Genomic DNA, 27,144 nt, shown 5'->3' with positions numbered 1-27,144 from the left:
GTTAGACCATGTCTTTCACAATTTGGATCAAAATCATGTCATATTTAAAACAAATTTCTACATAAATGCAGGTAATTCTTATTTGTTTACTTACTTTTCTTCTACTGTAATAATTCTACAGTAAATCCTAATTTCATCTATTGCATCTAAACAGTCCACGTTGAGCGCAAAAAGCACCACGATCAGGGTAATTAAAATCCCCACATTCCCAGACTCAGTGCTGAAGACATGACCTCTGTGCCTTCACTGGTGGTTAAGACTCATCAACTGGTCATGTGTTTATATGCCCTGGTAGTAATCCAGACACCGACTGACTACAGGCTTTATTAGTAATAAAAATCCTCTCAATCTGTTAAATATGTAAGAAATATTAATCGTTAACCACTAAAACTATCCAATTATGGTTTGAATCAATTTTATTGTATTTATTGTAGGTTACTTTTTTAAGTTTTTACCCAGAGGTGTAAAGTTTGTGTTAGTTCAAACATTTTTTTAAGTTTAAGTAGATGAGGAACTTACACACCAATAAAGTCAAATTCAGCTGGTTTCAACTGCATATTCAGCTTTTGTAATTTCCCTGTCTGTTGGTTTACAGCAGGGGTGTCAAACATGTGGCCTGCTGGCCAAAACTGGCCCGCCAGAGGGTTCAATCCGGCCAACAGAATGACTTTGTAAAGTGTAAAAATTACAGAGAAGACATTAACTGCAAATTGTAAATTTGTATGACTATAAATTTAAAATAATTTTTAGACCATGACAAGTTGTTTTGATCATAAAGTAAACTACTATATTGCTCAGTGTTCTTTTGTAATTTTGTGTCATTTTTGGAATGTTTTGTCTTGTTTTTCATCTTTTTTTGTCTGACTTTTGTTGATTTTATCATAAAGTAAATACTATATTGTTCAGTTCCTCAGTTCCAGCTACCTGAGATTAAATGTTTTGTGCCTTTGTAGATACAATGTGATCTGTAAGTTGTAATGTGTAAATGATAAACTGAGGCATAATGTTGTTGAAATTGAATTTATTTTTCTTAAGAAATTTCAGTTTGCTCATAATGTTTTGTAAAAAAAAAAAAAAAAAAGATAATTCCTTAAATGTGACTATTTTCAGAATATAAATTTTTTGCACTGAACCAAAGGAAAAAATTGGAGTTGTCACTATTTATAGGCTATGATGCTCTGATTTTACTGTCCAGTGAGGTCAAACTGGGCTGAATGTGGCCCATGAACCAAAACTAAAATGACTTTGACACCCCTGGTTTACAGTGTTTATATTTCTTTTCCATTTACTATGAGTGGAATTTATATTAGACTGCCATGGACATATTTGACAGGTTTTTTGTTGACTGACACAAGTAAATAATTGGCTTCTCCACTTGTATAAGTTACACCCTGTAATCAAGTTTATTGTCAGAGAAAAGGGTGATGACCTCATCTTACAAACACAAGTGATCCTCCTTGATGTGTGTGTGAACTAAAACAACAGGGTGTATTCATGTAATCCCTGCTGTGATTACTCTGGGGCTGTGGCAGTAACTCGTGGCTGTGAGAACACATCATTTCCTCAGATGGTCATATGACGGTCCAGACACAGTTTGGCGGAAACAAACGTCAGAGCTTTCTTCGGGGCGCTGCGCACATTGCGCAGACTGCACGCGGCTCATGCGGGCACTCTGCGGAAACCTCGTAAGAGCTGTTGGTGAATGAGCGGACCTTTGGTGGGTTGACGTAAAGCACACGGAGCTTTTTTTTTTTTTTTTTTTTGGTACCGAGCGGAGAGGAGATGCACACGGCACTCGAGTGAGGTAACTATATAAAAAAACCCATTTGTTATCATTCACTCCCACAACATGGACCCGGGCAGCGTCTGCTACAACGTGTACTTGTTGTTACCCACTGTCGGGAACATTTGTAGAGGAATTATTCAGAGTATATTCTAGCTTTTCTCTTTGTAGACGGTGAGCTAATTTCCTGTGAGTCGTGGGCTAGCTAACGTTAGCTACTTTAGTTGTTGGCTCCGTTTCCAGGCTAACGTTAGCGTTAGCTCGTCCTGTAAGGGCTCTGTTCGCAAAACAAAGGGGCTGGTCGGCTTTGAAACCATACTTAGGACAACTACGCGGGGGTTGTGATATTTGCAAGTAGTTATCTGCGGATGGAGAAATAATTCTGTTGTTTTACACGATGCTGTGTGGGAGTCACGTTTCAATGACGCGGAAGAGAGGAAAGCTCGCTTAGCGTGGAATTATGCGCACCACGTGCAGCTCAGCCTTCCTCAGTCTGTGGATCAGTGATGGGCGGCATCGCTGCTCAGACACTCAGTGCGAAGTTAAATCTCACAAGATTTCTACTTCAAAAATGGCTTTGAAAAAAAACAGAAAACCTGCATCTTCACCCACCTTACTGCATGCATGGGACCCCTCATTGTGAAGTGGCCGCTTTTAGTGATATGCAGATTTGACATTTCAGGGTTACACGCCCCACTGATAAATATTCAGCTATTATATTGAAATATTTATAACTCCGTATGAGCAGCTTAGAGGCATGAAGCCCTTACAGCTCGGTGACAAATTAAAGGAGAAGTCTGTATGCCTCACCTCTGCAGAGAGCAGATCCAGATTCTCTTTCAGGCTATTTTGGCATTTTGCAGGAAAAGAATGGGAGGGTCACTGCAAATCAATACAAAGTTGTCCTGGTTAAACACTTTTGTGATTGCATGAAACACTGGAATGATGGAATGGTGAAACTTTTCTATCCTGGTAGGTCTCTTCAGGGTTGACAATTCCACCCGTCCATTGGGCATGAGGAGTCACTGAATAGTTTGACTAGAACAAAAACAGTGGAAATAATTTGCTACTCTTAAATTAATCGCCTATTTTCTCAAATTCTCTTATTACAGGTTCTTAAAAGGGTAATCTTGTCTCATTCTTTTAATCATTGATGATATGAAGATATCATCTTGGGCGTTGTTTAAACAGATATTTTTCATAAATTTCCTAAATTGTATACACCAGCTAATCAATTAATCGAGGAAAAAATGAATGAATTGACCATAAAAGTAGCTGTTAGTTGCAGCTATTGGGCTTTGGGCCTCATCTCATGCCAGTTCAACAGCTTTGGAGCAATTTTTTAGCGCTTGCTACCACCACCATCATCAAAACAACAAATCATTTGAAAGAATTCTGTTCGTCCTACCAGTAGAGATCAGAGACTTTCAGATTTAAAGTCCAGGTGCATTGAAGCCAGATGCTGGCAGGATGAGGTGGCACTTTACCAGGTCACTTTATGTTAGTTTTTCCTCTAATTTGTCACCAGTCTGCATATGGTGTGCTCATATTGGAGCATTGCAGTGCAAAGTAACAGCTGTTACATATAGTTGTTTGCATAGCCACAATGAATATATGTTATAGTATGAATTCAGAAATTAATTAGGTGTGCATTTAAAAAAAAAGCAAACATCTATGCTCTAAAATTTTGTCAAATCATCCTTAATGACTTTCATGAACTTAAACTGTTAGATTTGGAGAAATGATAAGCAGATAAATGCAACAAGTTCACAAGTCACGCGTCTTTAATGTACTGAAGTGTGATTCCATCCAGTAACATTTTGTTTACCTGTATTATAAATATTATCTCACATTTTATAAGGCTGGCTATTCTAGAAACGTTGAGAACGTTGTTACTTTTCCTTTATAGCTCATCTCCATTTCCTTCTGTAGAGAAACTGGTTTCCTGCTGCCTCTCACCATTACATGTACCCGTACAAGCAGAAAGACAGAAAAGATAAAGAAATATGCTTCTGTCAAGGAAATCCCCACCCTCATCCCTACAGTTTGTAGATGGTGGCCTAACCAGTGCTTATAATTCATTAAATCCTGCATCAGCCATATAAATATTGTGTTAAATGGGTTGGTTTTGAATCACATTTTCATTAAGCTGGTTAAAATACAAGTAGAATTTGGATAGCAATCTGTAGAAACAAATGATTAAGAATGCCTAGTGATTTTTGTAGCTTTGCTATGGCCTGGCCTAAAGGAAGTTATCTGAATTGCTCTCCTTAGTCAACAAGCTAACTATATCTACTATTATAGCCAGGTGTTAACAGGTCTCTCTCACAAGCCCTAGTCAAATGAGGAGGGTGACTAAAAAGGTATATATAGTGCACACAAGTTCAATGCGATTTAAATGGATCCGTGCCATATAGCCTGTGTCTGAAAATGTGCCAAGTGGATGATAATTCAGGTCTCCTACATCTGCTTAACATTGCACAACCTTAATTGTGCTTTGAGGACTGTAGAAATCTCACTCAACATGCACAATATGGGTTCTAACAGGTACTTCAGGAAGTAAATAAGCCGGAGAGGTTTGTTCATTTCCATTACACCCTCTATGCCCTCACCTACTCTGCTTTCATTCCTGTGGAGGCTCTGCCATATTCCAGACCAACCAGCATTAAGTGAGAGTGGGTAATAAAGTCCTCCAACACATAAATGCAGGCTTATAGACTACACTTGCAGCAGCTGTTTTGTGTCTGCAATGGAGCAAACTCCAGACACAGACAGATATCACTTCCATCCAGTTATTTTAAGACTGCAGCGGTAATATATAATGAAAGGGGTTTAGTGAAAATATTCTCTAGAAAGACTCTGCCTGTGGTTTGTGTGTTGTTGCAAAAAGTGGTAATACTTATAAATACATATGTCTTGTTAGAGGCAGAAAAAGTACTTATTGCTTTGTTGTATCCCAGATGCATATAGAATTTGTAGCTTGTTGGTCTTGTTATGTGTCTAAAACAGCAAACAAATTTAGACTGTAATAGATATGAAAAGAATAAAGTACAAGATAGCATCTAGTAAAATAATACCCTAATTTGTTCTCCATATGCTTCACTGGCATGATCTGATTTTGTTTTGTTTTTAATTTTTTGTGGTCAGTTGTTTAATCTGAGCCTTCCTGTAAAGTTCTTTATACCTCAGTATATTTTAGAAGTGCTTTATGACTAAAGAGAGTTAGAAATATAATGCATAATTGGAACAGAATAGCAGGCATCTTTGGCAGGTGATGAGTAGCACATTATCATCATACATCCACAGGATAGCTGTATAAGTCACCACAGATCCTGATTTGGGATTCCTGTTTCTGTTGGGGAAAGGAAAGGGGCTTCCCAAAGCTTGCCAGTGTGTTCATACCCTACCCCTTCATTAGGAGACCCTCCACAGCCATGAGTGTCACTCCAAAGAGTTCCATTTCATGACAGAGTGGGAGGATGGAGGGATTGGAAAGACAAAAAGACATTGAGATATCCTAACTCCTGTTCCCTAATATGTTTCACGCTCCTTCCATGTTATATCCTACAATTCCAGTAATGTAGTCAATAACTTCTTTTATGTGACTTCTCCTGCCTTCTACATATCCATTTTTTAGCTCCATGCCTTCAGTATGTAATACAGGCTTTCAGTTATAGATTAAGTCTTAAAACCTTGCTGGGATAACCCTGAATGATGTCATTAGGGTTTCTTTCTGAGACTTAACAAAACTCCTCCATAGAAATAGAAAACATTAGCCGTTTACTCAGCCTAAGTAGTACTCAAGAGGAAAAGAAAACTCAGTTTGTGCCTTTGTGTGTGATACAAGTGGATTTCCCCTTTAAATTGTTAAGCTGCCTTATGAACCTTATTTACAACCGCTATGTACAAGTACCACCTTATGCATGCAGTTTCCAGCTTGAATATATAGCTTAAGGATATTATGTACAAATTTATACTGTGTCAATATGCATTTTAAAATGCTTTTAGGGCTAAGTGTTGCTTTTGTAATGTAAACAACTTCTGAAATTTCTAATTCTTAACAAGTACAGTGGTATGGCTGAGAGGTGGCGGTGTGGGAAAAGAGCATTTGGGTTCAGTAAACACAGATGGGACCCCATGAGTTCACATGTTTTCTGTGTTACAATGCAACCAAATTTGTTTTTCATATCATATATGCACACTGGCTTGAATACCATTGCTGAAATTGTGTTTTGGTCTTGACTTTGCTAGCTCACCTTCTAAAGTAGGCTTACTGTATGTGGAAAAAATACAGTCTTGTATATGTAAATGTTTACAGATGATTTTGTTGCTTATTTATGGATTACACTGGAATACAGAGAAAGCAAACACAGTGAACACCAGTCATGTCAAGGCTTGGGGTTGATCTGGATAGTATATAGTCCAAGTGTCCTTGAATTTTCCGTTGTTTCAGATCCAGTGAGGACACAGTATACGGGCATTTTCCTGAACCACGCTGTTGCTGAAATAAATCCTAAAATTCAAGAGTAAGCTCTCCAAATACTAGTGTGCTTAAAAAGCCACGAGATCCCCTAAAAAGGTTTTTTGGTGATTTATTTATTTATTTATTTTTTGTATGTGGCTGAGCTTTATTTGCAACTATGTTTATCAATAAATCACTTAATTGTTTAGCGAGTGTATTGCAATACATTTGATATTTTGCTACACTCATTACCATCTAGTCTCCCCCTTGGGTTTTCTCCTTTCACAACAAATCTAGTCATACTGATTATTTACTTGACCTGTTAACTGCAATTAAAGTAGTGAGAAGGATGTAGGAAACTGTTCCTCATTTTCATTAAAGGTTCTGTGTGCAACCTTTCAGAGCCACTGGATGTTGTTAAACACCCAACATTTTGCAACAAAACAAATGTGCACATCGTTCGCACCTCTCTGGTCCCTTCACATTTTGTTTACAACCAGAAAGATTGTCTAGAGAACCATACATTTTGTAATGGTTGCAGTCATGTTTTTGTGTGTGTTATGGTGATGCATAAAAATGTGTGTGTGCGCCTATGTCTTTGCATACTTCTGTGTAACATAGATATTTCCATTGTCCAGTGTACTGCTGCTCCTGTAACTCCTTTATTGTATGTTTAACTACATCTTTGTTGGCGTAATTTATGTTGCTGGATCCATATGTCTTTTGTTTCGGGCCAGTGTCCTCACATCTTATAAGTACAAGGATCCTTAAAAATTAGTTGCAAATTAAAAATCTACTTCAACTTCCCTTAAAAATTATATATATCTATATATATCTGTATATATCTATTTATCTATATATATATCTATATCTATATCTATCTATCTATCTATCTATCTATCTATCTATATATATATATATATAGATAGATAGATAGATAGATAGATAGATAGATAGATAGATATATGTATTCAACAATTTGAGGTTGTTAAACAACAACATTCCAAACCCTTTATACCATTTCAGTATAGCCCTTCACTGAAAGTCACTGTTGCTGCTAGCTGTTGGTTTCTAATAAGAATTCTGTAAACACAGACCTGACTGGTGTATTTGTTTTTGTGCTCGCAATGCTCACAATCTCCTCAACATGTAGCAACATTCCCACACTGCTGTTTATCAGACAGTCTTTTTGCAGACAGGGAATTTAAACTTGATCATAATGCTGTCCTATGTTTGCATTTTTTAATTTTTTTAGTAATAATATTCTACATAGTTGGGCTAAACTGTATGCCATGGTCTTGTATTCTCAATAGACTCGGCAGATTTTATGTCATTTTGTGCTGAATGATGATGTTCGAAGACAATTAGTGGAAAGTAGTTCAGGTGATGAACACTCTTGTAGTAGATTTCACTTTTCAATATCTGGAATTGAAGCAACACCTGGCGTAAGAGCAAAGTTTAGACATTTGATTACTGTAAGGTCAGTATTTCAAAAGCCTACCCACATTAATTTAGTCATGTTGTGGAACATGTCCACACATAGCTGTTGGTATTCCTTCATTTCACCATCAAAGACTTTGAATATTAGCTGGACGGAGCCTCAAGGTCTGAAAAGTGAAGCCAGTGTAGAAGTACCTTAAACCTACAATCTTTCTATTGGCCAGCAGGGAGCGACTTCACTGGCTTCCAAAGTGACCCTGCTTTGGACTTCAGTGGTTCAATCAGCAAACATTTTCCTAATGAGTTTATGGTCTCCATTGCTGGTTTCAAGTCTCCTTCAGTATAGTATATATAAATTATTGTGCTATTTAGAGTAAAATAGATGAACGCATGATATGATTTGAGGCCTGATTACCTTGTGACTAACAAGTTTCTCCATGTAGGCATGTGTAGTGTCCTCAGGTTCTTAGCTAGATCCACCTCTTGCACATCATTTCTGGCCCTAAAAACGTCAGACTGCTGACAGCCAAATGCCAGACTAATATGTGTCTTTACCAAACATTAATTGTTCAGTTAATACAACTTCTGATGTCTTTTTAATGAACATGTATCAGCTGATACAACTATTCTAACCATAGCCTTGTTTCAGGAGGACTTGAGTAGATGTACCCTATAATAACCTGTAATCAGGCTAAACCTATAAGATAAAGCATGGGTCAGTGATGACATTAGGAGGTGTTTGGGCTTAAAATGTTTCAGCAAATGTAGTCAGGATGTTTAGCAGGACATTCCAGTGTTTTTCTGAACACGGAGGATCTGGGATAACACTCTATTTAAGCATTTTGATACATTTTAGACCTCCCAAGGTACTTTTTGCATCAAGTTATGCCCTAACAATAGTAGACATGAAGGTACACATGCACACATATACACCATGTGTTGCTGGTCAGGTGGTCGATCTCAGACACAGCTCCCTGACTGCTCAGACATGCAGACACACACATTCCCTCTCTGTGCCTCCCCACCTCCCTGTGCAAAGTAGTTAAGTCACTGGACTCAAAAGCCTCAAAACATTCAACCTGTTAAGATATGTTAGTGCCGGCATGAACGTTTTATATTGGCGTGCTCTGAACTTCGGTCCTTTCGGGGTGTTTTCTGACTACAGGTATGTATCCCTCTGTGCTTTTGCCAAGGTGTTATTTCTTTGACATCTGCCCAGTGTATTCCTCAGTTGATTGTTCTGTTTACTTGCCCCATGTCTAGTGGAGCCTTGCGCTCTTAAACTCTTTTGCACTATGATGAACACGTTTCCAGGCCACAGAGCATCAGCCATGCACCTGCGTCTCACCACAGCAATCTTGCGTCATTTTGCATTCTTTTGCAAAATTCAAGGCTACAAACACCAAATCAGCAACATTGTATAAGTGTGGTATTTGCTGTCATGCAAGGAGCAGTCTGAGTGTAAGATGTTAATGGAAGCTGCAGCTTTCTTTACATGGATTTTATTCGAACTTGCGTTTGCCGTGGTAGCCCACAGCCTAATTTCAAACCCCAGAGGGATGCTGGTTATTTGCTTAACCATATGTTGTGTCAGCCTTGTTTTCTCAGTAGATTAGTTTTACTTGCACAGTCTGCTTTAGACAGTGACATGGACATTTAAAGCGGTTCGGACAAGCTGGAACTTTGGATCGCTTGGAGAGGTTTTACTTTCTCGGTCATTAATTTGTCTGTAATGCTGTGGAGGTAGGTTTGGCTGTGCAGGACAAATTTGTTTTGTAATTCAGTTGATGGCAAGTAACTGGGGATCAACTTCTACTGAAAGATATGTGTCTTAACCGACCACCTGTGCTGAATCTGTGATAATGAGTGCTATTTTCAGTCTGAATGTTCATGTGAATATGTGAAGTACGTGAGTCAGAGTATTTGCTAGAGACCTACTGCAAAGCTAGTGACAAATAGCCTCTCTTGATTAGAGGATTGCTGGTTTGACTTGTGAAAATGACTACCTTGACCAGTGTTGTGCAGCAGTTGTCTGTGGTTGGAGGTGTTTTGACAGAAGCACCATGTCTGTAACTGCGAAGCATATACTTGAGTGTGCCTCTTGTGGACAATTAAGCTAAATAACTATTTCACATTGTCTCAGTGCAGCTCTCCACTGTTGAATGAATGCTTAGAAACCAGTGATGTGTGAGCTGAAAACACTGGCCAATCTATGATGTTTCTAGCAGTCTTAGGCAGAGATGTGTCACGCAAGCTCAGGTGTGTCGTATGTTTCTATCTTTCTTGAATCTCATCATATGACAACAGATTGTGGTCTTTCAAGATTTCCACAGACCATCTGCTGGGAGATCAGTCCATGTGGCAGCTAACATCTGCCCTGTCCTGTGCCTCGGGCCTTACTAAGAAAACCTCCACTGACATTTTTTTATTTTTCTTTCTGAAGAACAATTTGTGTTCTCACTCCCCACTTAGTGCAGGATTTTGGTTGTGTAGCTTCCTGGCTTAGCAGTATGGATCAAAAAATGGAGGCCTAATCCTTCCTGATGTAACGATCGCAGGTCTGTGAAATTGCCATGCCTTTTTTTTTTTTTTTTTTGAGGAGTTATCTCATTTCAAGAGCTCACAATATTACAGTTCTTGGGGAACCATATGCACATGTATAGGAATTTAAAGTTGAATTGCAGTTCTTTAGAGTTGCAGTTAAAACATAATGTTGCAAAATACCCATGTGAGACTTCAAGGTTTTCATATCTCTTATTAAATCTTTTGTCTCTATGCCCCTGTTTTGTTGGGTAAAAACAATATACTTGTTTTGAAACCGTAAACACAAGCCCTTCAGCTACATAACTTGAATACTAGCATAGATTATTTGCATCGGTCTGGCTCCCTGCGGACATCGGCCTGATACTGAGATGAGAAAGATGTTTATGGTCGCGTGAGAATCATATGAAGCAGCTTAGGGGTCAGAGACAGTCTTTTTTTCCCATTAGAGAAGTAACAGTGGTCTTTTTGTTGACAACAATTTGGGGAACAATATGAGGGAATATTATTTAGGAGTAATGTATAGGACAAGATTTCAGAAGTGGCCAATCATTTGTTTTGACGTTTTGTATAGTTCAGTTTTCCAGCAGTTCAGGATGTTAAATTAACAATGACATCACACATTCATGGTCATGTAGCAGTTGTAGCTGGCAAAACTAAACAGGGGACTTTTAGATCACCTAACAGCAGACCCTGAAGAAATCCCTCCATTTTTTTTGTGCAAATGCTCACAATGGTTTGTGTTTTTTTTTTTCACTTTTCCTTTTAGCAGAAGTTGTTTGAATACTATTCCAAAACAACTAGTACACATTCATTTACACATGGACCATTTCTAAGCAACGTATTTCCAACATGTTGTCAGGTCTGATATAGAGCTGAATGATTTGTGGAAAATATGTTATTGTGATTTTCATTTCAATATTCACTGTATGATACCTTTAAAATTTTATGGAGCATTATCACTTGATATAAAGGACAGCTGGAATCTGCAAAGTCATTGAAGTCATTGATACGACAGTTTAAACCCTGTTTTGAAAACACTAGAAAATGCATTAGGTGTGGCTTTTAAATACCGTAATGTCAGTCAAGTTACAGCAGGCATGTCTGAAACACATAGTGTACAATGATCAATGGACAGCTCAAACAACCAAGTAAAATAAAACTGAATTTGAGCATTTGTCTTACTTCTTAACAGCCACACCTCATATATTCTGCTATGTGTGCGTTTGAATGTGTTAATAGCATTGTTTCAAATTATTCTCTTGATATGAAATTGATTAACTTTTCAGCCCCAGTCTAAGATACACACCTTTATCCTCAATACAACCCAAACTTGTTTTCCCTGTAATACTTCTTTGCTAACCGCTCATATAGAATCCTCACATGCAGATATGGAGTCATTCTCATTCACAGTTTGGCAGTGAGTGGACATGAGGTGTTTCACACTTTGCTGCATTGTTTACATTTACTCTTCTGTTCATAACTGATTGTTCAGGACAATAGTGCAATAGTCAACCCCCCCGTGAAGACATATTTGATTAATGTTTTCTTGACAACATGATTACTGCTTCACATATGCCATTTTCACTTCCAATTTCACTTCCACTTTTATATTTGTCCAGAGTGCAAGCTTCAGAAGAGTTGTTAAAGCCCCTTACAGAGTTGCACCAGGACTGGGGGCCGAGCAGGAGGAAACGTTTTGGTGAGTGACCAAGTTAATGTGTAATGATGGGATTATTTAATGATGGGATTATGTCTTGTGCTGAAACAAATGTGATTAAATCTCTGACAACTCAGTGAGATCAATGCCTTTCATTTATTAGTATATTGGCTTGTAAATGTATGCACAAACTAAGTTCATACTCAGTTTCAATTCAGAGGAAAAAAAATGCCTTAAAATGAATTTCTCATGCTTACTTTTTACATTAGCTTGTGTAACACACAATTGAACTCTCCAGTCAAATAGAGATTCTTTTGTTTCCATTGAAGACCAAGCACAACAAAGACTGTGATCAGGAAACACTGCAGGATCTGTTGTTGCTTGGAGGGTGTGCTCTTGAAAATAGGTCCTGCTTTTGCCCCAACCTATCTGCTGTGAGGTTCATAGGTCACTGCTGTCTCAAGTTAATAAACACTGTCTTGTTGGCAGTGGGCAAGTAGGCTTGTAACCACACTGAACGTCCACAACTTTGAGTCAGAGCACCATCATTCACTTCTTGGCCAAACCTAATTTCACACACCACACATTCAAGAGCAGTGGTAAGTAGACGTGCTTCTTGTTTGGTAGTACTTTTAAATGACAATGAAGTCAGTATTACGTAGCCCATTTCATTTTTACGGTTTTGTGTATTTTCTGTGTTTCAGCCATTTTTTACAGTGTTGTTGAAATGGGAACAAGTTATTAGTATGGCTTCTTGAAATTTGTCTTCATGTAATTTTTGCAGAAATTTCTGTAATCCGTGTCTGGAATTTAACAAATGACCATTATATAACATTGCTTTTCTGAATAAGATGAGAAGCACTGCTTGTACACAAGCTCTTGATCTTGTTATATGGGGAGAGAGAACTCTATTATGAGCTAGTAGTCATCAGCTGATATGCTATTGATGTTGTAGAGACAATGATCAACCCTTGATGAATAAGCAGAGGCTTTGTTTTTCCTTTGATGGAGCTTTTCTTAGTGTTTCTTTGTATAACAGATAACAGATAGCTAGAAATACCGTATTCATATCCATCCATTTTGAAAGAGAGAATTTGAATTCGTGTTGTGTACATACATGTGCATTGCATTGCATGTATTTTGTATGGAGACAAACTGTCCCATGAGGACAATGAAATCTTTCTTATTGCAGGATAAAATCACATATTTTTGTTAAAGAAGAGCTGTGTAGATTGGTAGATTAACGCTGTCTGTTCTGCTTTCAAGTGAAGCTCTCATACAGTAATTTTTAAGTGATCTTATACTTATTTTTGTAGCCTTTCCTCTGAGTTTTTTGTTTAGAATTTTTGGGGTATTTGAAGGAAATCACTGTAGTCCCATTGTGGTTTTTTTTTCCGTTGCTTGTGCTCACACAAGCCTACAATGTACAAGCTGTTGTTTCTAGCCTTGACAGCTGTGAGGACGATCTATCACCCTTTTTAGCAGTATCTGTGGTCTTCACAACACACATCTATTCCCTTATGATGTGCATGCTGTAAATCCAGTATAAACTTTACTAACAAGCTGGCTGCCAAAGGCTTGTAGGTCCGTGTGTGTATGTACATGTATTTGTCTGGGCTCTGCTGTGTGTCATCTTACCGTTTTCCAGCAGTATTCCTCATCTAACTCATCTAACCCTCTTTACTCCTCTCCACCCCCACCCCTCCTGCATCAACCACCCATGGGCTTCACAAGAGACCTTATGAGGATCATTTGACTGGAATGATATTGCTGCTTCAGGCTTTTTAAAGTGGGGGGAAAACAAGCAATTTGTTACACAATTCTCAGTAGAGTTTATTGTGCTCCAGAAGGCTCTCTGATTCAGTTATTAGATATGTTATTCTAAGCTAAAGGTAGCAGCTTTGAATGTTGTGTTTATCTATGATTTGCAAGCTTATTATCCACATTATATTTTTACTTCCCTGAAATTTGACGTGACCTGCTGCTGACCCTCTTACTCTACAAGTTGTCAGCGTACCAGTGAGTTATTGATATGACTTGATCTGGTTCAGTCGGCACAATATTGATCACTGATTTGATGATATCAGGACTGTTTAACCTTCTGATATCAGTGGTTAATGTTCATGATGATAATTATTGTAGATTATTTTAACTAGGGTTCCCTATATGGGTCAGTGTTACATTTATCTCTTGACTCTTGGTTTTCACCCACAGTATTTGACTGTGGAGTCCAAAATGTTATGTTATTTCTCGATGGCAATTTTTACAGGTGATGCATGAGTCTTTGTGTCTTTTACATTTAACTAACTTTTCTTTTTCAATTTACTCTGTGTGGAATAGCACAGTAATAAAGCATTATTATGTTGTAGAACTGCCAGTCAAAGACCAGACTTCAAGGACATAGTGATTAGAAAGGTCAAAGTGTCTTTATTAGTCTCCCAACGGAAACTAATGAAGTCTGTGTACCACTCGTACAACAATAAGATAACAAACATCCAAAGTATAAAGAATCTACAACTGTCAGTGACCAGTGAAAACAAAGTGCAAATTCAGATCGACTTATCTATCTATCTATCTATCTATCTATCTATCTGACAGATACAGAGACATATATATGTATGTATGTATGTATGTATGTATGTATGTATGTATGTATGTATGTATGTATGTATGTATGTATGTATGTATGTATGTATGTATATATATATATATATATATATATATATATATATATATATCTGTCAGCACAGAAAAAAAGTAAAGTGAGTTTAGTTTGACAGAAATACTAGTATATTGTTGTGGTGACATGCATACCAGCATAATTTTATTTTGCCATTTCTAATATTGACCTATATGAATATTGTAATATTTAAGTTCAACTTTAAATAAGTGAGATTTCAGCTGATGAAATTGACATTAAATATCTACATTTGTCTTACAAACCTGATTAAAAATTCAGAGTTACTGTTTGTTGCCATTTAGCCAAAGTGGGAAAAAAACAACTTTCATTTGTTTTGAAGAATTTTTTTCTAAAGAGAAAGACGTGAGGCACTCTTCTTGCAAAAAAGTTTAAAAACCTTTTTAAGAAGGCAAAATTCCACAAACAGACAATACTTTTACAACCCATGTACAGTCGCACAAAGAGCCTCCTTCATCTTTTATTAAGTTTAAAATTATTATTTATTGTAGCTACCGGACAAGAATAATCCAAAAGCTTGTCTCCATTTTATAAGAATTTTAAAATCCTCCAAATGTCTAACCCAGCATGGTATAGTCAACAACACCATATGAAGTCCTAATCACAAACACAAACTCACCGTCTCACAGTCTGATTGATGTTTACTTGGTTGCTTAAATTGTTTTCCTTATTGTTTTTGTCTGGTGGTTTATATCACAGTAAAATTAGAGTCTAACAGTGCACACAATTATTTGAAAACCCCTGTTCATTTTCACCATGACAGTCTTCTCTGCATTTAATTACCAGTTTGAGAAAATGAAGTGATTCAAATTCTGAAGTTGTTGCTGTCTTGTTTTTGCAGGGGACCAGAAGTTAGAGGACAATGCGGGTCCACGTGCACACCAAGTTCTGTTTCCTGTGTGTGCTCACCTTCCTCTTCCATCAGTGCAACCACTGCCATGGAGACGGACACAGCCATCAGCATGGTGGTCATCACCACGGGGACCACAACCACGCCCACAGTGACCTGCAGATTTCGGAGGCTCCATATGTTAGAGCGGCGACTGTGTCCCCGGTGTCCAGTAGTCCTGAAGGGGACACCCTAGAGGAGGAGCAGCGCTTTTACATCCAGCAGTTGTTCAGGCGCTATGGCCAGAAGGACCGCTTAGATTTCCAGGGATTTCAGAGTCTGCTGTTTAGCTTGGGTTTGGGAGAAGTAAAGATGGTGGGTGTGGATCATGAGAATCTGGGCCATGACCATGTAGCCCACCTTGACGTGCTGGATTTGCAGAAGGGGCTACATACACATTCATCCACTAAAGAAGACCCCAACCAGGGCCACCGGCACGGCCATGGTCATTCACACCACAAGCCAGGCTCCCACCATCCACACACAAAAGTTCCCACAAAGTGCAGCCAGACTACTACTGCCAGTCCAGCTGCTGGTGCATCCAGAAAACATGATCACAACCATGACCACGATCATGATCACGACCATGACCATGGACATAATCATGACCACACTAAAGTGGAGGATAGCGACCATCATAAACATTCTGATGGACATGTGCAGGATACACATGTTCATGACCACAGTGATCACAGCAGTGGTGATCATGAACATCACCACAATCATATTCATGAGGTGCACACAGGGACGGACATCACTCCTGCCAACCAGGGGGAGCAACCCTCTGCTCATCTGGAGCCGTCCCAAGCACCTCGGGAGCTGCAGTCCTCTCCTGCCCCAACACAGAGCCGACCCAAGAAGCCCAGGAAGCCTGCAAGGGTCAAAGGACAGCGAGGTCGAAACAAACCTTCTCCTTCTCTCACACCTTCATCTGATGGCCACGAGCATGAACATGATCACGAACACGGACATGAACATGAACATGAACACAATCATGATTCTGATCACAAACATGATCATGGCCATTTTCATAAAGACAAGAGAGAAGCACCAGTAGAACATGCCGCACCCACTTTGCCGGCCTCTGTACTGTCTGGACATCCAAGGGGATTGTCACATCAGCATGAGGAGGTAGGAGATTTGATAATTCTGAGGGCAATTAAAGGACATGTTTTTTTCGTTTCTGTGAACAGATGTTGTAAATGAAGTTAGTTGATGACCAGAGCAGTTTTATAGTGATTCCTTGTTAGTATTCCAGCTACCTGGTATTGCCAAAAAATACCTTTGACCAGTTTAGGTCACATTGTAAGTCTAATGTAAGTCTAATGTATCACGTTGTTAGTCTGCATAGATGCAGGTGTAGGATAGGAATGCTGAGCTTTTCTAGTTTCCACAAGGGTTTCAGTCATTTTAATGTGTTTGGTTGGGTTAGAGCCATTACGATCTCATGTGGCACGTCCCCTTTAAATGAATGTGTTGCTTTTAAAATCTAAAACACCAGGAAATCTTTGGCTTCCTTATGGATCATTGAGGTTTATCAGTCTGTACTTACTTACCACAAAATCAGTCTTAAGATTCCCTAGTGGGTTAAAATGTGTCGTTCCAAGAAGAGTGTCGTTCCGAGAAGAGGACTTTTTATTTGAAGGATAAACACATCAATTGCAGTGTTGACAAATGTTCAGTTTTTCTATTCCCCATCTGTCTGTTTCAGTTATGAGCTCACTTAGACATTAATAGACACTTAAGTTTACACGGGCTGATTATTTGCTATTACGCATTTCTTTTGTGGAACAGCACAGTGTAATTGTTTTGATGTTGTTCTATAGGCAGAGGTTTCTTCCCTTAATATTCACTTTTCTACTATTTCCTTCTGTTCCCAGTGTTTGAACCTCACTGAGCTCCTCACCTACTATGGCCTGAATCCTGAGTCCCTCATCTCCCCGAGCCAGTTCACCTATCTGTGTCCTGCCTTGCTCTACCAGATAGATAGTCGCGTCTGCATCCGCCATTACCATCAGATGGAGGTGGAGCAGGAAGCCTTGGAGCCTGTCAGCTCTGGTAAGAGCAAAGTATTATATTGATCTGGTCCATTTTGACTGTAAAGGCTGAAAAAAGAATGTCAACCTAGTAGAGTCAGTTCGGAATACTTCAGACATTGTATGTGGTTCACCCAACATAACACTAAGATTATGATCATCAAACAGGTAAAAAGGTCTGTTTACCTGTTGGGTATTCATTTGGGGTTTTCTTATATATTTTTATTTTGTCTGTTTTACGTTGTTCATGAGAGTACACTATGCAGGGAAAGCATGTGCTTATCCCCAATGTTGGGTTTTCCCAATGTGCAGTGAGATCCTCTTGACCTAAGCAGACTTCTGTATAAAACCAACACAGTGACTAAAGATAACAATCATCAGTGCCTTTGAACTCATTAGTATATCATCACATTTTGGTTACAGTCCACTCAGCGTGTTTGATCTCCTGAATGATAAAAACTTAATTAGCTAGTGATGGCATCATCACTGTGAGCGTGCCTTTATCTCTACAACTTAAATGGCAGAAAGTGAATGAAAAAATGTAACTTTGAGAATGTAAGATTATTGAAACAGTGCCTGTAATTAAATTAATTGAAATAATAGAGTATTTAACAGTAAAGTGATAAGGATTAGTGAAAAAAGCCAACTGTTAAGGTATTTATCTGGTACCATCAACCAGAGGGAACCGCTCTCTCCGTAAGTGGGGAACCACAGGGACACCATAGTGAAGCACTGAGTTTATAACGTGATGATATCAGGATGTATAACCTGGAGCTCCTCTCTTGGGGAAGCCTGGCAAGCCTGCATAATGGAATGTTTACTCGGAATAATCAAGCTGTATTTTACACTAATAAGAACTGAACTCAACCAGGAATTATAACCATTATCCCCTGGGTATGGCCACTTTTGTTGGCTTCATCCTTTCTCATTTTCAGTTCACTGATAGGGCAGTCCCTCTGTGGGTAAGGATCGCTTTTCTTCTCATTTCTGCTATCCAGAGCTGCCGAGTGAACACTCGCAAGAGAGCTATGAACACTGACATTAGCCTAAAAGACAGGATATTGAAAGTCAGTACAAGCTTGTTTAATTTGAGACCACGTCTAAAGCTGTGTCACATCTCACCCAATGAATAGGCTGTTGCAGACTAATCTCACATTTCAAGTATTTCTTCAACACCAGTGCTTAATTAACTTTTATTTACAGATAAAGGAAGAATAAACTCTGATGTCTCTGAATGTAAGACTAGACTGGGAAATATTGCAGTTAGAGAATTAGGTTGTTTGTTTAACAGTCACAGTTCCACAGGATAAGCAGGTGTAAAAAATCGGTTGATGTCCGACAGTCACACCAAACTGTACTGTTATCATATCAAGAACCGTGTTATTCCGGTTAGTTGTTGAGTGTGCTCTTTGATCCTGATAACACAGTCACACAGCCACAAATCCATGTCAGTGCTATCACATTTGTTTAACCTTCATTTCTACTTGGAGAAGTTTCTCAAAATCACTAACTGTATTGTTATCATATCAAGAACCGTGTTATTCCGGTTAGTTGTTGACTGTGCTCTTTGATCCTGATAACACAGTCACACAGCCACAAATCCATGTCAGTGCTATCACATTTGTTTAACCTTCATTTCTACTTGGAGAAGTTTCTCAAAATCACATGACATGCAGTTATTTTTAAAACAAATTTTAGAAATCCTGTTTTATATTCACAGTTGTATGTTGTGGAAACTGTCCGGTAAATTGTAGTTAAATGGGTCCATCTTGAAATTCAGCCACAGGTTGAGGTGTGGAAGACATAAATACAAATGAAATGTTGGTGAAAGGATCTTGATACATCCACATGTGATGCTTGATGCAGCATTTAGCGTAATTATCAGTTATTTGATTTATTCAGTCAATCACAAGTCCCAGTGAGCATGCGCATAACTAATGGCCATCAACAGGAGTTGATAGACCGTAAATGTTTTGAGAGAGCTGATAAGTGTGAATAACTCAGCTTGGCCCCTCCCCACCCATGCAAACATGCCATTTAGGTACAAAGAACGTTTTAAAGGAAGTTCAAGCTCAGAAAACTACTGTTTAAATAAATAAGTGGTCAGTTTGCCAGGTCACATGCAACTGTGAATAATACTGAACATCATGTGCTAGATGCTCTAAATCAGGATCATTCCTCATCTAAGTGATGAAGCCCTGATGATTTATTTTTGGAGCGTTGTGTCTGTACCCTTGTTATTTAATTATTTTAGTTTTCCCGGCAGTGAACGAGTGATCGTATCATGTGCTGACCATTTTGAAAGTGCAAAAAGAACATTTTTGCATCCTTCTGAGTACCCAGCGCATTTATGTTAAAAACTTTCCTTCAGTGAGCTTTCTTCTCTCAGTTTGTATTCTGATCACATCCCTGAATCAGTAATATTCAAGAAGAAAAAAAATGAAATGAAAAAGACTGAAAGAGGAGCTATAAAGCATGAAGGTCAGAATTAAGTCCTGCTCTGGGACCTTGCAGTTTTTCTAGGTTTATGAGAATGCAAATTTTAAACTAACAGTGTTTTAGGGTTAATGAGTTACAGGTCATGAAATAAAACTCATAAAACCATAAAAGCTTCATACACATCAAAGACTGAACACTAATGTCAGTTTCTGCTCACAATAATGCAAGCCATAGCACTGGCTGCAAATCTGAAGGCTTTCTGTTTTGTGGTATATTAGTGGGATGAGCATGTAAATCTTTCATAATAGATAACACAGCCATCTGAAATGAAAATGTATCATGAACATGCATAATAATCAGTCTGATCATGTTGCATTTACACCTGTTGAATTTATTTGTTCCCATGTTCTGTATTATGCCTGTAGTGTTATTGTGTTTTAGTTTCAATTCATATTATGCAAAATAGAATTTGCATAATACAAGAAGGAATGGAATATCTATAGATGGCGAACAGCTCGAAGAGGTTGAGGAATACAAATACTTGGGAAGGATGCTAACACCAGGAAATAAGATGGCTAGAGAAATCGACGAAAGAATAACAGCAGGCTGGAAATGATTTGGTCGGTACAGCTCCTTCTTAAAAGATCAGAAGATACCTATGTGTATGAAGAAGAAGATCATGGAAACAGTTATATTACCATCGATGACGTATGGAGCAGAGACATGGTCACTAACGAAACATCTAAAGAATAAATTGGGTGTAGCCCAATGCAGCATGGAAAGAGCAATGCTTGGAATCACAATAAAAGATAAGATCAGAAATGAAAATATAAGAGCTCGGACAAAGGTGGAAGATGTAGTCTGGAAAGCGGAAAAGGCAAAAGGCCAGTGGGCAGGACATGTCGCCCGAATGGACATCAACAACTGGGCTAGGAAAACAACAGAATGGACGCCAAGGGACAGAAGAAGAACGAGAGGAAGACCAAAGCGTAGATGGAGAGATGATATTGAGCAAAAGGCGGGAAGTAAATGGATGCAAGTGGCACAAAATCGTCAAGAGTGGAAGCGTATGTGGAGGCTATCTGACAGCAGTGGCGGGACAGGCTGAGAGAAGAAGAAGAAGAAGAATTTGAGGAGTCGCCTCTGCAAACAGTGGGTAACATGGTATCTTGTTCTACAAAACCTGATTTTTTTTGTAATTAGAAGTAGAAAGTGGCACTTTTATTTAAAGAAAAACAATCATTGCAAATGACTCACACTTTACAGTATTGCACCTATTATGGAGAAACACTGTCAAAGCAGCAGGCACTCAAGTTCCACTGTAAGGCTGGGAAAATTCCCGAAATGTACGCCCTCTTCAGTCTTTAATTATTAAACACACACTCCCCTCTGGATAAACCTGTATCATGTGTGCCTGAGGTTGCAGCGTGCCACCACGGTAAACGGTCATAAAAATGGTAATGATGACGGGAAAGACAGCGCAAACAAGTCAAAAGGGCAGGAACGGCACCTCATTAGTGGAAAACTAGAGGCGCTGGATTTTCAAAAATGGTGCACCAAGATTCAACCATAGACATCACCACACGCCGCAGAGCTGCCGCTCATTTACCTCCCGCTCGCATCCATGGGGGAGCTCAGAAAATTCGCAGTTCATTTCTTTCTGGTCTCCACTCCCCCTCTTTTTGCGCTGTGCCAATTAGGAGAGCCTGAGCAACACCGTGGGCCATTTTTCTGAGCCATGGCTCACAGGCAATGCGTAATTGGAGAGAAGACACAGGCCAGTTGGTCTCCTTCTCTTCTCTTCTGTTCCCTTATCGCTGCCTTCAATCGCCCTTCTGCAACCCCCTGCCCACCTCCACATCTACATACACACACAAAACCACAGCTGCATAAAGGTAATGAGATAGAGAAGTAGATGAGCTGCGTGGCTGTGGAGGACCTGCAGTGGTGCAGTGATGGACTGTCTGACTGATATACAGTTTCCTCTCAGGCTTACACTGTGTTCCGCCTGTTGGCGACAAATAAGAAAGCAGTCAGCTGTAAAACCTTTACTTTTGTAAGGCACTTTGGAAATGGAGGTACCTAAACGAAAAAAGTGAGGGTTAGTCAAGACATTTTCAACAATGATGAGAAAGTGAATTCAGCCTGTTTGTCTTAATGACAAAACTCTCTCGATAATATGTACACTACTGTACAAAGTTTGGGGTCACCCAGACAATTTCATGTTTTCCATGAAAACTCATACTTTTATTCATGTGCTAACATAACTGCACAAGGGTTTTCTAATCATCAATTAGCCTTTCAACACCATTAGCTAAAACAATGTAGCATTAGAACACAGGAGTGATGGTTGCTGGAAATGTTCCTCTGTACCCCTATGGAGATATTGCATTAAACATCAGCTGTTTCCAGCTAGAATAGTCATTTACCACATTAACAATATCTAGACTGTATTTCTGATTAATTTAATGTTGTCTTCACTGAAAAAAATGTTTTTTCTTGCAAAAATAAGGACATTTCCAAGTGACCCAACCTTTTGAATGGTAGTATATATATCCAGTAAACAGTCTGCTGCTTAACATACAAAGAAGGGAATTTTTCTTTGTTTCTTTTGGCCACAAAAAGGAAGAGTACAAGGGTCATATGTGAACGGGCTGTAACATTGTTCTGACTGAGGCATATGGACTTAAACTGTATCGGACTGTCACTTGTAAATGCAACACTGCATCAAAGACTTCTTTTTAACAGAAATATGCACTCTTTACTTTGTTTTAATTAACACAAAATCTGCTGCATAATGGAATTAAATAAAGTGCAAAGAATATCAGCATTGCACAAAAGAAAAACACAGAATGACTCACAGATATATCATTTTTAAATATAGACTGGATACTCTATTTTTGTGATCACACTAAGTGTGCAGTGTGCTCACGGTGTGCCAGACACACACTGGTATTTTTGTAGGCTGATTCACCTGCCGTGCATGTCGAAACAGGGTGAGTCCAGCAGCGCGGCATTGTCATTCATTATAAGTGGGTGTGCTAGTGACTGTGATTGGCCACCATCGTCACAGCTTCTGTTTCCGTCCCCTTTAAACGCAGGGCTGTGCCAGTTTGACAGGAGCGTTTTCCTCAGAGGACACTTGGCCTTGTCAGGGTCAGACTGTCAGATATTTAAAAAAACGAGAGCTTGAAACTACTGTATGGCCGGGGAAAGAAGAGGACTGTTATTTGAATTGACTTTGATTTTTTTGAAAACCATTGTGGTTTCTGTTCTTATTAATGTGCGTTTTTGTTTAATTTTTTGTCATTGTGATGATCTAAAACCATCTGCAGTTTAATACTACCATTCAGTCTTCTGTTTTCTAGTTTTAATGTTGCATTTATTGTTTAGTAAACCAGCCTCTGGTGAAAGTCTGTTGTTTTATGTTGGTAGCATGTCCATATGGAGTTTTTTTTTTTTTAAATGCTGGAAGACATATCATGACTGAAAGAAGCAGTCAACATAATGGCTGAGCATTTCCACCTTGACAGTGCAGAACACTGGTGACAGTTTAAAGCAATGTCATGAGACTTCCAGGATTTTTTCCATAACACACCTGAGGAGCCAATAGTTGCAGGCAGGGGCTTTCTGTGTAATACTTCTTTTTCAGAATTGCTTTCCAGGTCAAACTTTTATGGCTGAATTACTCCAGTATTACAACTTGCTGTTGTGTAGCACAGAGTAGTGTTACTGTGTTTGATTGTAGGTGAGCTGGTGTGCTCCAACTGCAGCAAGTGGTGGGTGGAGACAGACGCAATGGACTTCGTAGATCTGCACATTCTAGAGGAAGCAGGAGTGTTTCAGCCATTTTAAGGCATAAGGCGATTATTTTGTTGGAAAAACTCTAAACATGTACTTTTGATACATAGACAAGGATTTTTAGGGGTTTAATCAATGACCGGAGAGGGACTCAAAATTTTTATATTTTTTTTTAATTCATTCAGTTAAGCTTGACTATTGTAGATGCAAAAATAATTCTTAGAACAAATTAGTTAACTATTTAATTCCTAAATAGTGATAGAAGCATGAACCTATGAAATTTAATCTGACTAGTATCAAGTTCAACATGACAATGATCTTGGTTTTAAAAATATGGTTCTCCGGTTAATAAATGTGGCTCATCATGTTAAAAAGAATGATGATGCTTGTAGTTGTTGCCCCTAGTTACGCAGTGTTTTGGATGGAGACACCAGGAGCAGCACTGACATAGCTGAGGAAGGTGTTTGCTGTGTCACAAGTTTGCATTTGTCTATGATTTCTTATGAGACGACGTGAACTGTTTTCATGGTATCCAACTTCCCTATTGATTTGAAGTAAAAGCTGAAGAGTAATTAATCAAACAAACAAGTTTGATGTGCACAGAAGCAGAGAGGTTTCTGAGGTTTTTCACCTTTAATCTTGTCCAGTTTAGTGAGTGTTAATAAACAGGCCGTCAAAAAGCTGCGTAAATGTATTGTACCTTATAGCTTGAATTCAAATAGCGTAGAGTGGCGGTGCTCAGTTTGGGCCTGTACACTGACTTCACTGCTCTATCAAAGCTTGTGTCTTTAAAAGAAGTGTCAAAAAGTAAATTCATCACAGATTACAGATGACAAATTAAAAGAAAGCCTGAATAATTGAGTGCAGATGCTGTTAGACGATGTGTTAGACTGTACTCCCCAACATCATTATCAAAAAAAAAAAAACCAAAAGCCTCCTGTTTTGTCAAGACTTCAGAGAACACATGTAAAATCACAATGAGTGTCAGGGTTTGGGAAACCAGGTTCCCAAAGCTAATGACAAGTGTCTGTGTATTCAGCACTTCAGCATCAGGCCCTGCCTCTTTAGTTAAAATAGTTCCCCGAGGAGGAACTCCAGCCTCCTGTTTTGTGAGTGGCTGCTGCCTGGGGAGAGTTTTTTTGTTATGTTTTTTAATCCTGCAGCTGGGTAATGGTACAGTAACAGCTTGATTCATTCTCTCTAAAGACCACTCTGTCAGGCATAAGACATGTTTCAGATCATCTCTTCAAAAACGGCACCACCTGGGGCCGATTAGATGAGGAGAGGAATCATCTCTGCTGCTGTGATTTTACTGTTATTAGTCTTTTTTTCCCTCTGGCTATGCGTCACCTGTGGTGCTTTTGTTTGTATGAATTAAGCTCTATCAGAGTTCAATTGGTTGTCATATTTTGACCAATTAGGAAGAGTTCTAATGGAACACAAGTAATGATAAAATATGTTGCATAGTTAACCTTAAAAAGAGAGCAAGTACATTTCATTGTTTTAAACACTGATTACTAAAAAGAACACTGTGAATCTGTGACTGTGTATTTTCTGCTTCCAGTGCAGTATTTGCTGAGCAGTGCCTGAGTGCAGAACTGAGACCTGCTCCTGCAATGCCTCACTGAAGTCAATTGTCTGTAAGATGTGCATTACATGCACACAGTATTTTAGTCAATAGATGTCCTTTAACTGAATGTCAGCAGTGAAGGACCCAGTGTCGCTTTAGCAAACACAGCAGCAGCTTTGGTGTGACATTGAATTTCATACTACATTAAACATTTTGTCATCTTTGACGAAAGAATCACAAACTTTTTCTCACTCGGTCTTGTGCTGTTTTGAAATGCATCTTGAACTGACAGCTGGACTGACACTTTAAATGATAGCGTACCTTTCTCACTTTCTCTCTTGTGCTTCATGTCTCATGACTGCGGCCTTGCATGAAAAATGAGGCGAGCAGAATTCTGCTGAAATGTCACATCCTGTTTTTTGCTTTAGGCATCATGTGTCATCACAAGGACACGGATTGAAAACCTCTGGAGGATAGTTTCCTCCGCATTTGAACAGGATGGGGAAAAATACCTTCAGCCAGCAGCCAAGCGATGATAAAGCTGCGGTTGTTAGTGTATGGTGTATTCCTAAAAGTCTTGTTGGCTGACTAAAATTGTGACAGCATTTGATTCAGCCGTAAAGGTCTTGTGTTTGTGTATTTTTTTTTTTAAAGGAAGTCACACTACTCATAAAAAATGTCATGCGGCTAACAAGCACCGGTCTCCTGACACTTACTGTCAAATAAATAACACTCCTATTTCATCTATTCCCCTACCTTTGTTTTTCTTGTCTCTAGTGTGGGTCTGGATCTGGGGCTTTGTGTCCATCACCATCATCAGCCTGCTGTCTCTGCTGGGCGTCGTACTGGTGCCAATCCTCAACCAATCCTGCTTTAAGTTCCTGCTCACCTTCCTGGTTGCGCTGGCAGTGGGCACGCTCAGTGGTGATGCTCTCCTTCACCTACTGCCACATGTGAGTACACCACACTGTGCCAGAACATCTGGTGTAGCCATGCATTCCTACCAACACCACCACCACAATGTACAGTAGAAAACAGAAGTGGATGCCTTCCCCGTACAGTTATACAATTGGCTACGCCTCTGGGGAAACGGTAAACGCAATGCAATTCCATCTTTGAGTACGTCCTATAGGATTCCTTCCCCTGAATATTTAGAGCTCAGCTTCTTTCTGGTTCTCAAAGCTAATGTAACAGTGAGGGACTTCGCATGGCTCGTTAGAGACAAGGGGAGAATGTTGCACATTACAAGACAAATACAGCCTATGGTTGTGTTACAAGCAGTACAGTTCTTTTTGCACCGATTGAATCAGTTTCCAGTGTTTCAGGATTTTCTTCATATTTCTGCACAGAAAAATTGAAACTGAAAACTGCAGAGAGTTCAAAAGCCTCAGCTTTTCAGTTTACATTTCTTTTAACATACAGTACATCATCTTAATGCACCCACACGCATCACCAGTGATGTTTTTTATTCTGAGTCATCAGGTGTTTTGGGTCTTTCAGCGTCACACTCACTCAGGTGACACAGCTGGGGTAGGTCTGGTCCCAGCTTGTGTCCCAAGCCATCAGTATCTATTAGGTAACGTGGTGATATATCTGTTAAAATACAGCTATTATTGTGACTTCAGCAGGTCTGAAACAGCTCAGATTAAAGTCTGAATCTTACAGAAATGTTTTTCAAGTGTCACTGTATGCAATTCTGTACCTGCTGACATCCTCTTTGTTTCCCACAGCTGGCAAAGTGTGAGAATCTTTTCTTTGACTTTAATAAGTACCTGCAGCATCACAGCAGCAGGAACAATAAGTTCCTCTTTAAATTAAGACTGAT

The 27,144-nt window shown here is 39.0% G+C and overlaps 1 protein-coding gene across 3 annotated transcripts in view; it reads left to right on the top strand.

Moving 5' to 3' along the window:
• Positions 1-1,726: 1,726 nt before the first annotated feature.
• slc39a10 (solute carrier family 39 member 10) overlaps positions 1,727-27,144 on the top strand; it is a 35,125-nt gene continuing 9,707 nt past the window's right edge. Inside the window, exons 1-5 of one of the 3 annotated variants that reach the window (XM_023289088.3) lie at positions 1,727-1,804; positions 11,849-11,928; positions 15,426-16,604; positions 17,354-17,531; positions 26,097-26,272. In XM_023289088.3, coding sequence (XP_023144856.1) covers positions 15,447-16,604; positions 17,354-17,531; positions 26,097-26,272 — 1,512 coding nt within the window. In that variant the 5' untranslated portion in view covers positions 1,727-1,804; positions 11,849-11,928; positions 15,426-15,446. Of the gene's footprint in view, positions 1,805-8,742; positions 8,851-11,848; positions 11,929-12,346; positions 12,486-15,425; positions 16,605-17,353; positions 17,532-26,096; positions 26,273-27,144 lie in introns of those variants that run through there. The other 2 variants (XM_035956719.2, XM_023289089.3) reach the window with 2 other exon arrangements.

This window comes from Amphiprion ocellaris, chromosome 11, assembly GCF_022539595.1.
Source record: "Amphiprion ocellaris isolate individual 3 ecotype Okinawa chromosome 11, ASM2253959v1, whole genome shotgun sequence".
NCBI classification, from domain to species: Eukaryota; Metazoa; Chordata; class Actinopteri; family Pomacentridae; genus Amphiprion; species Amphiprion ocellaris.
The sequence above is the reverse complement of the archived record's forward strand: the minus strand, read 5'-3'. Positions and strand labels throughout refer to the sequence as shown.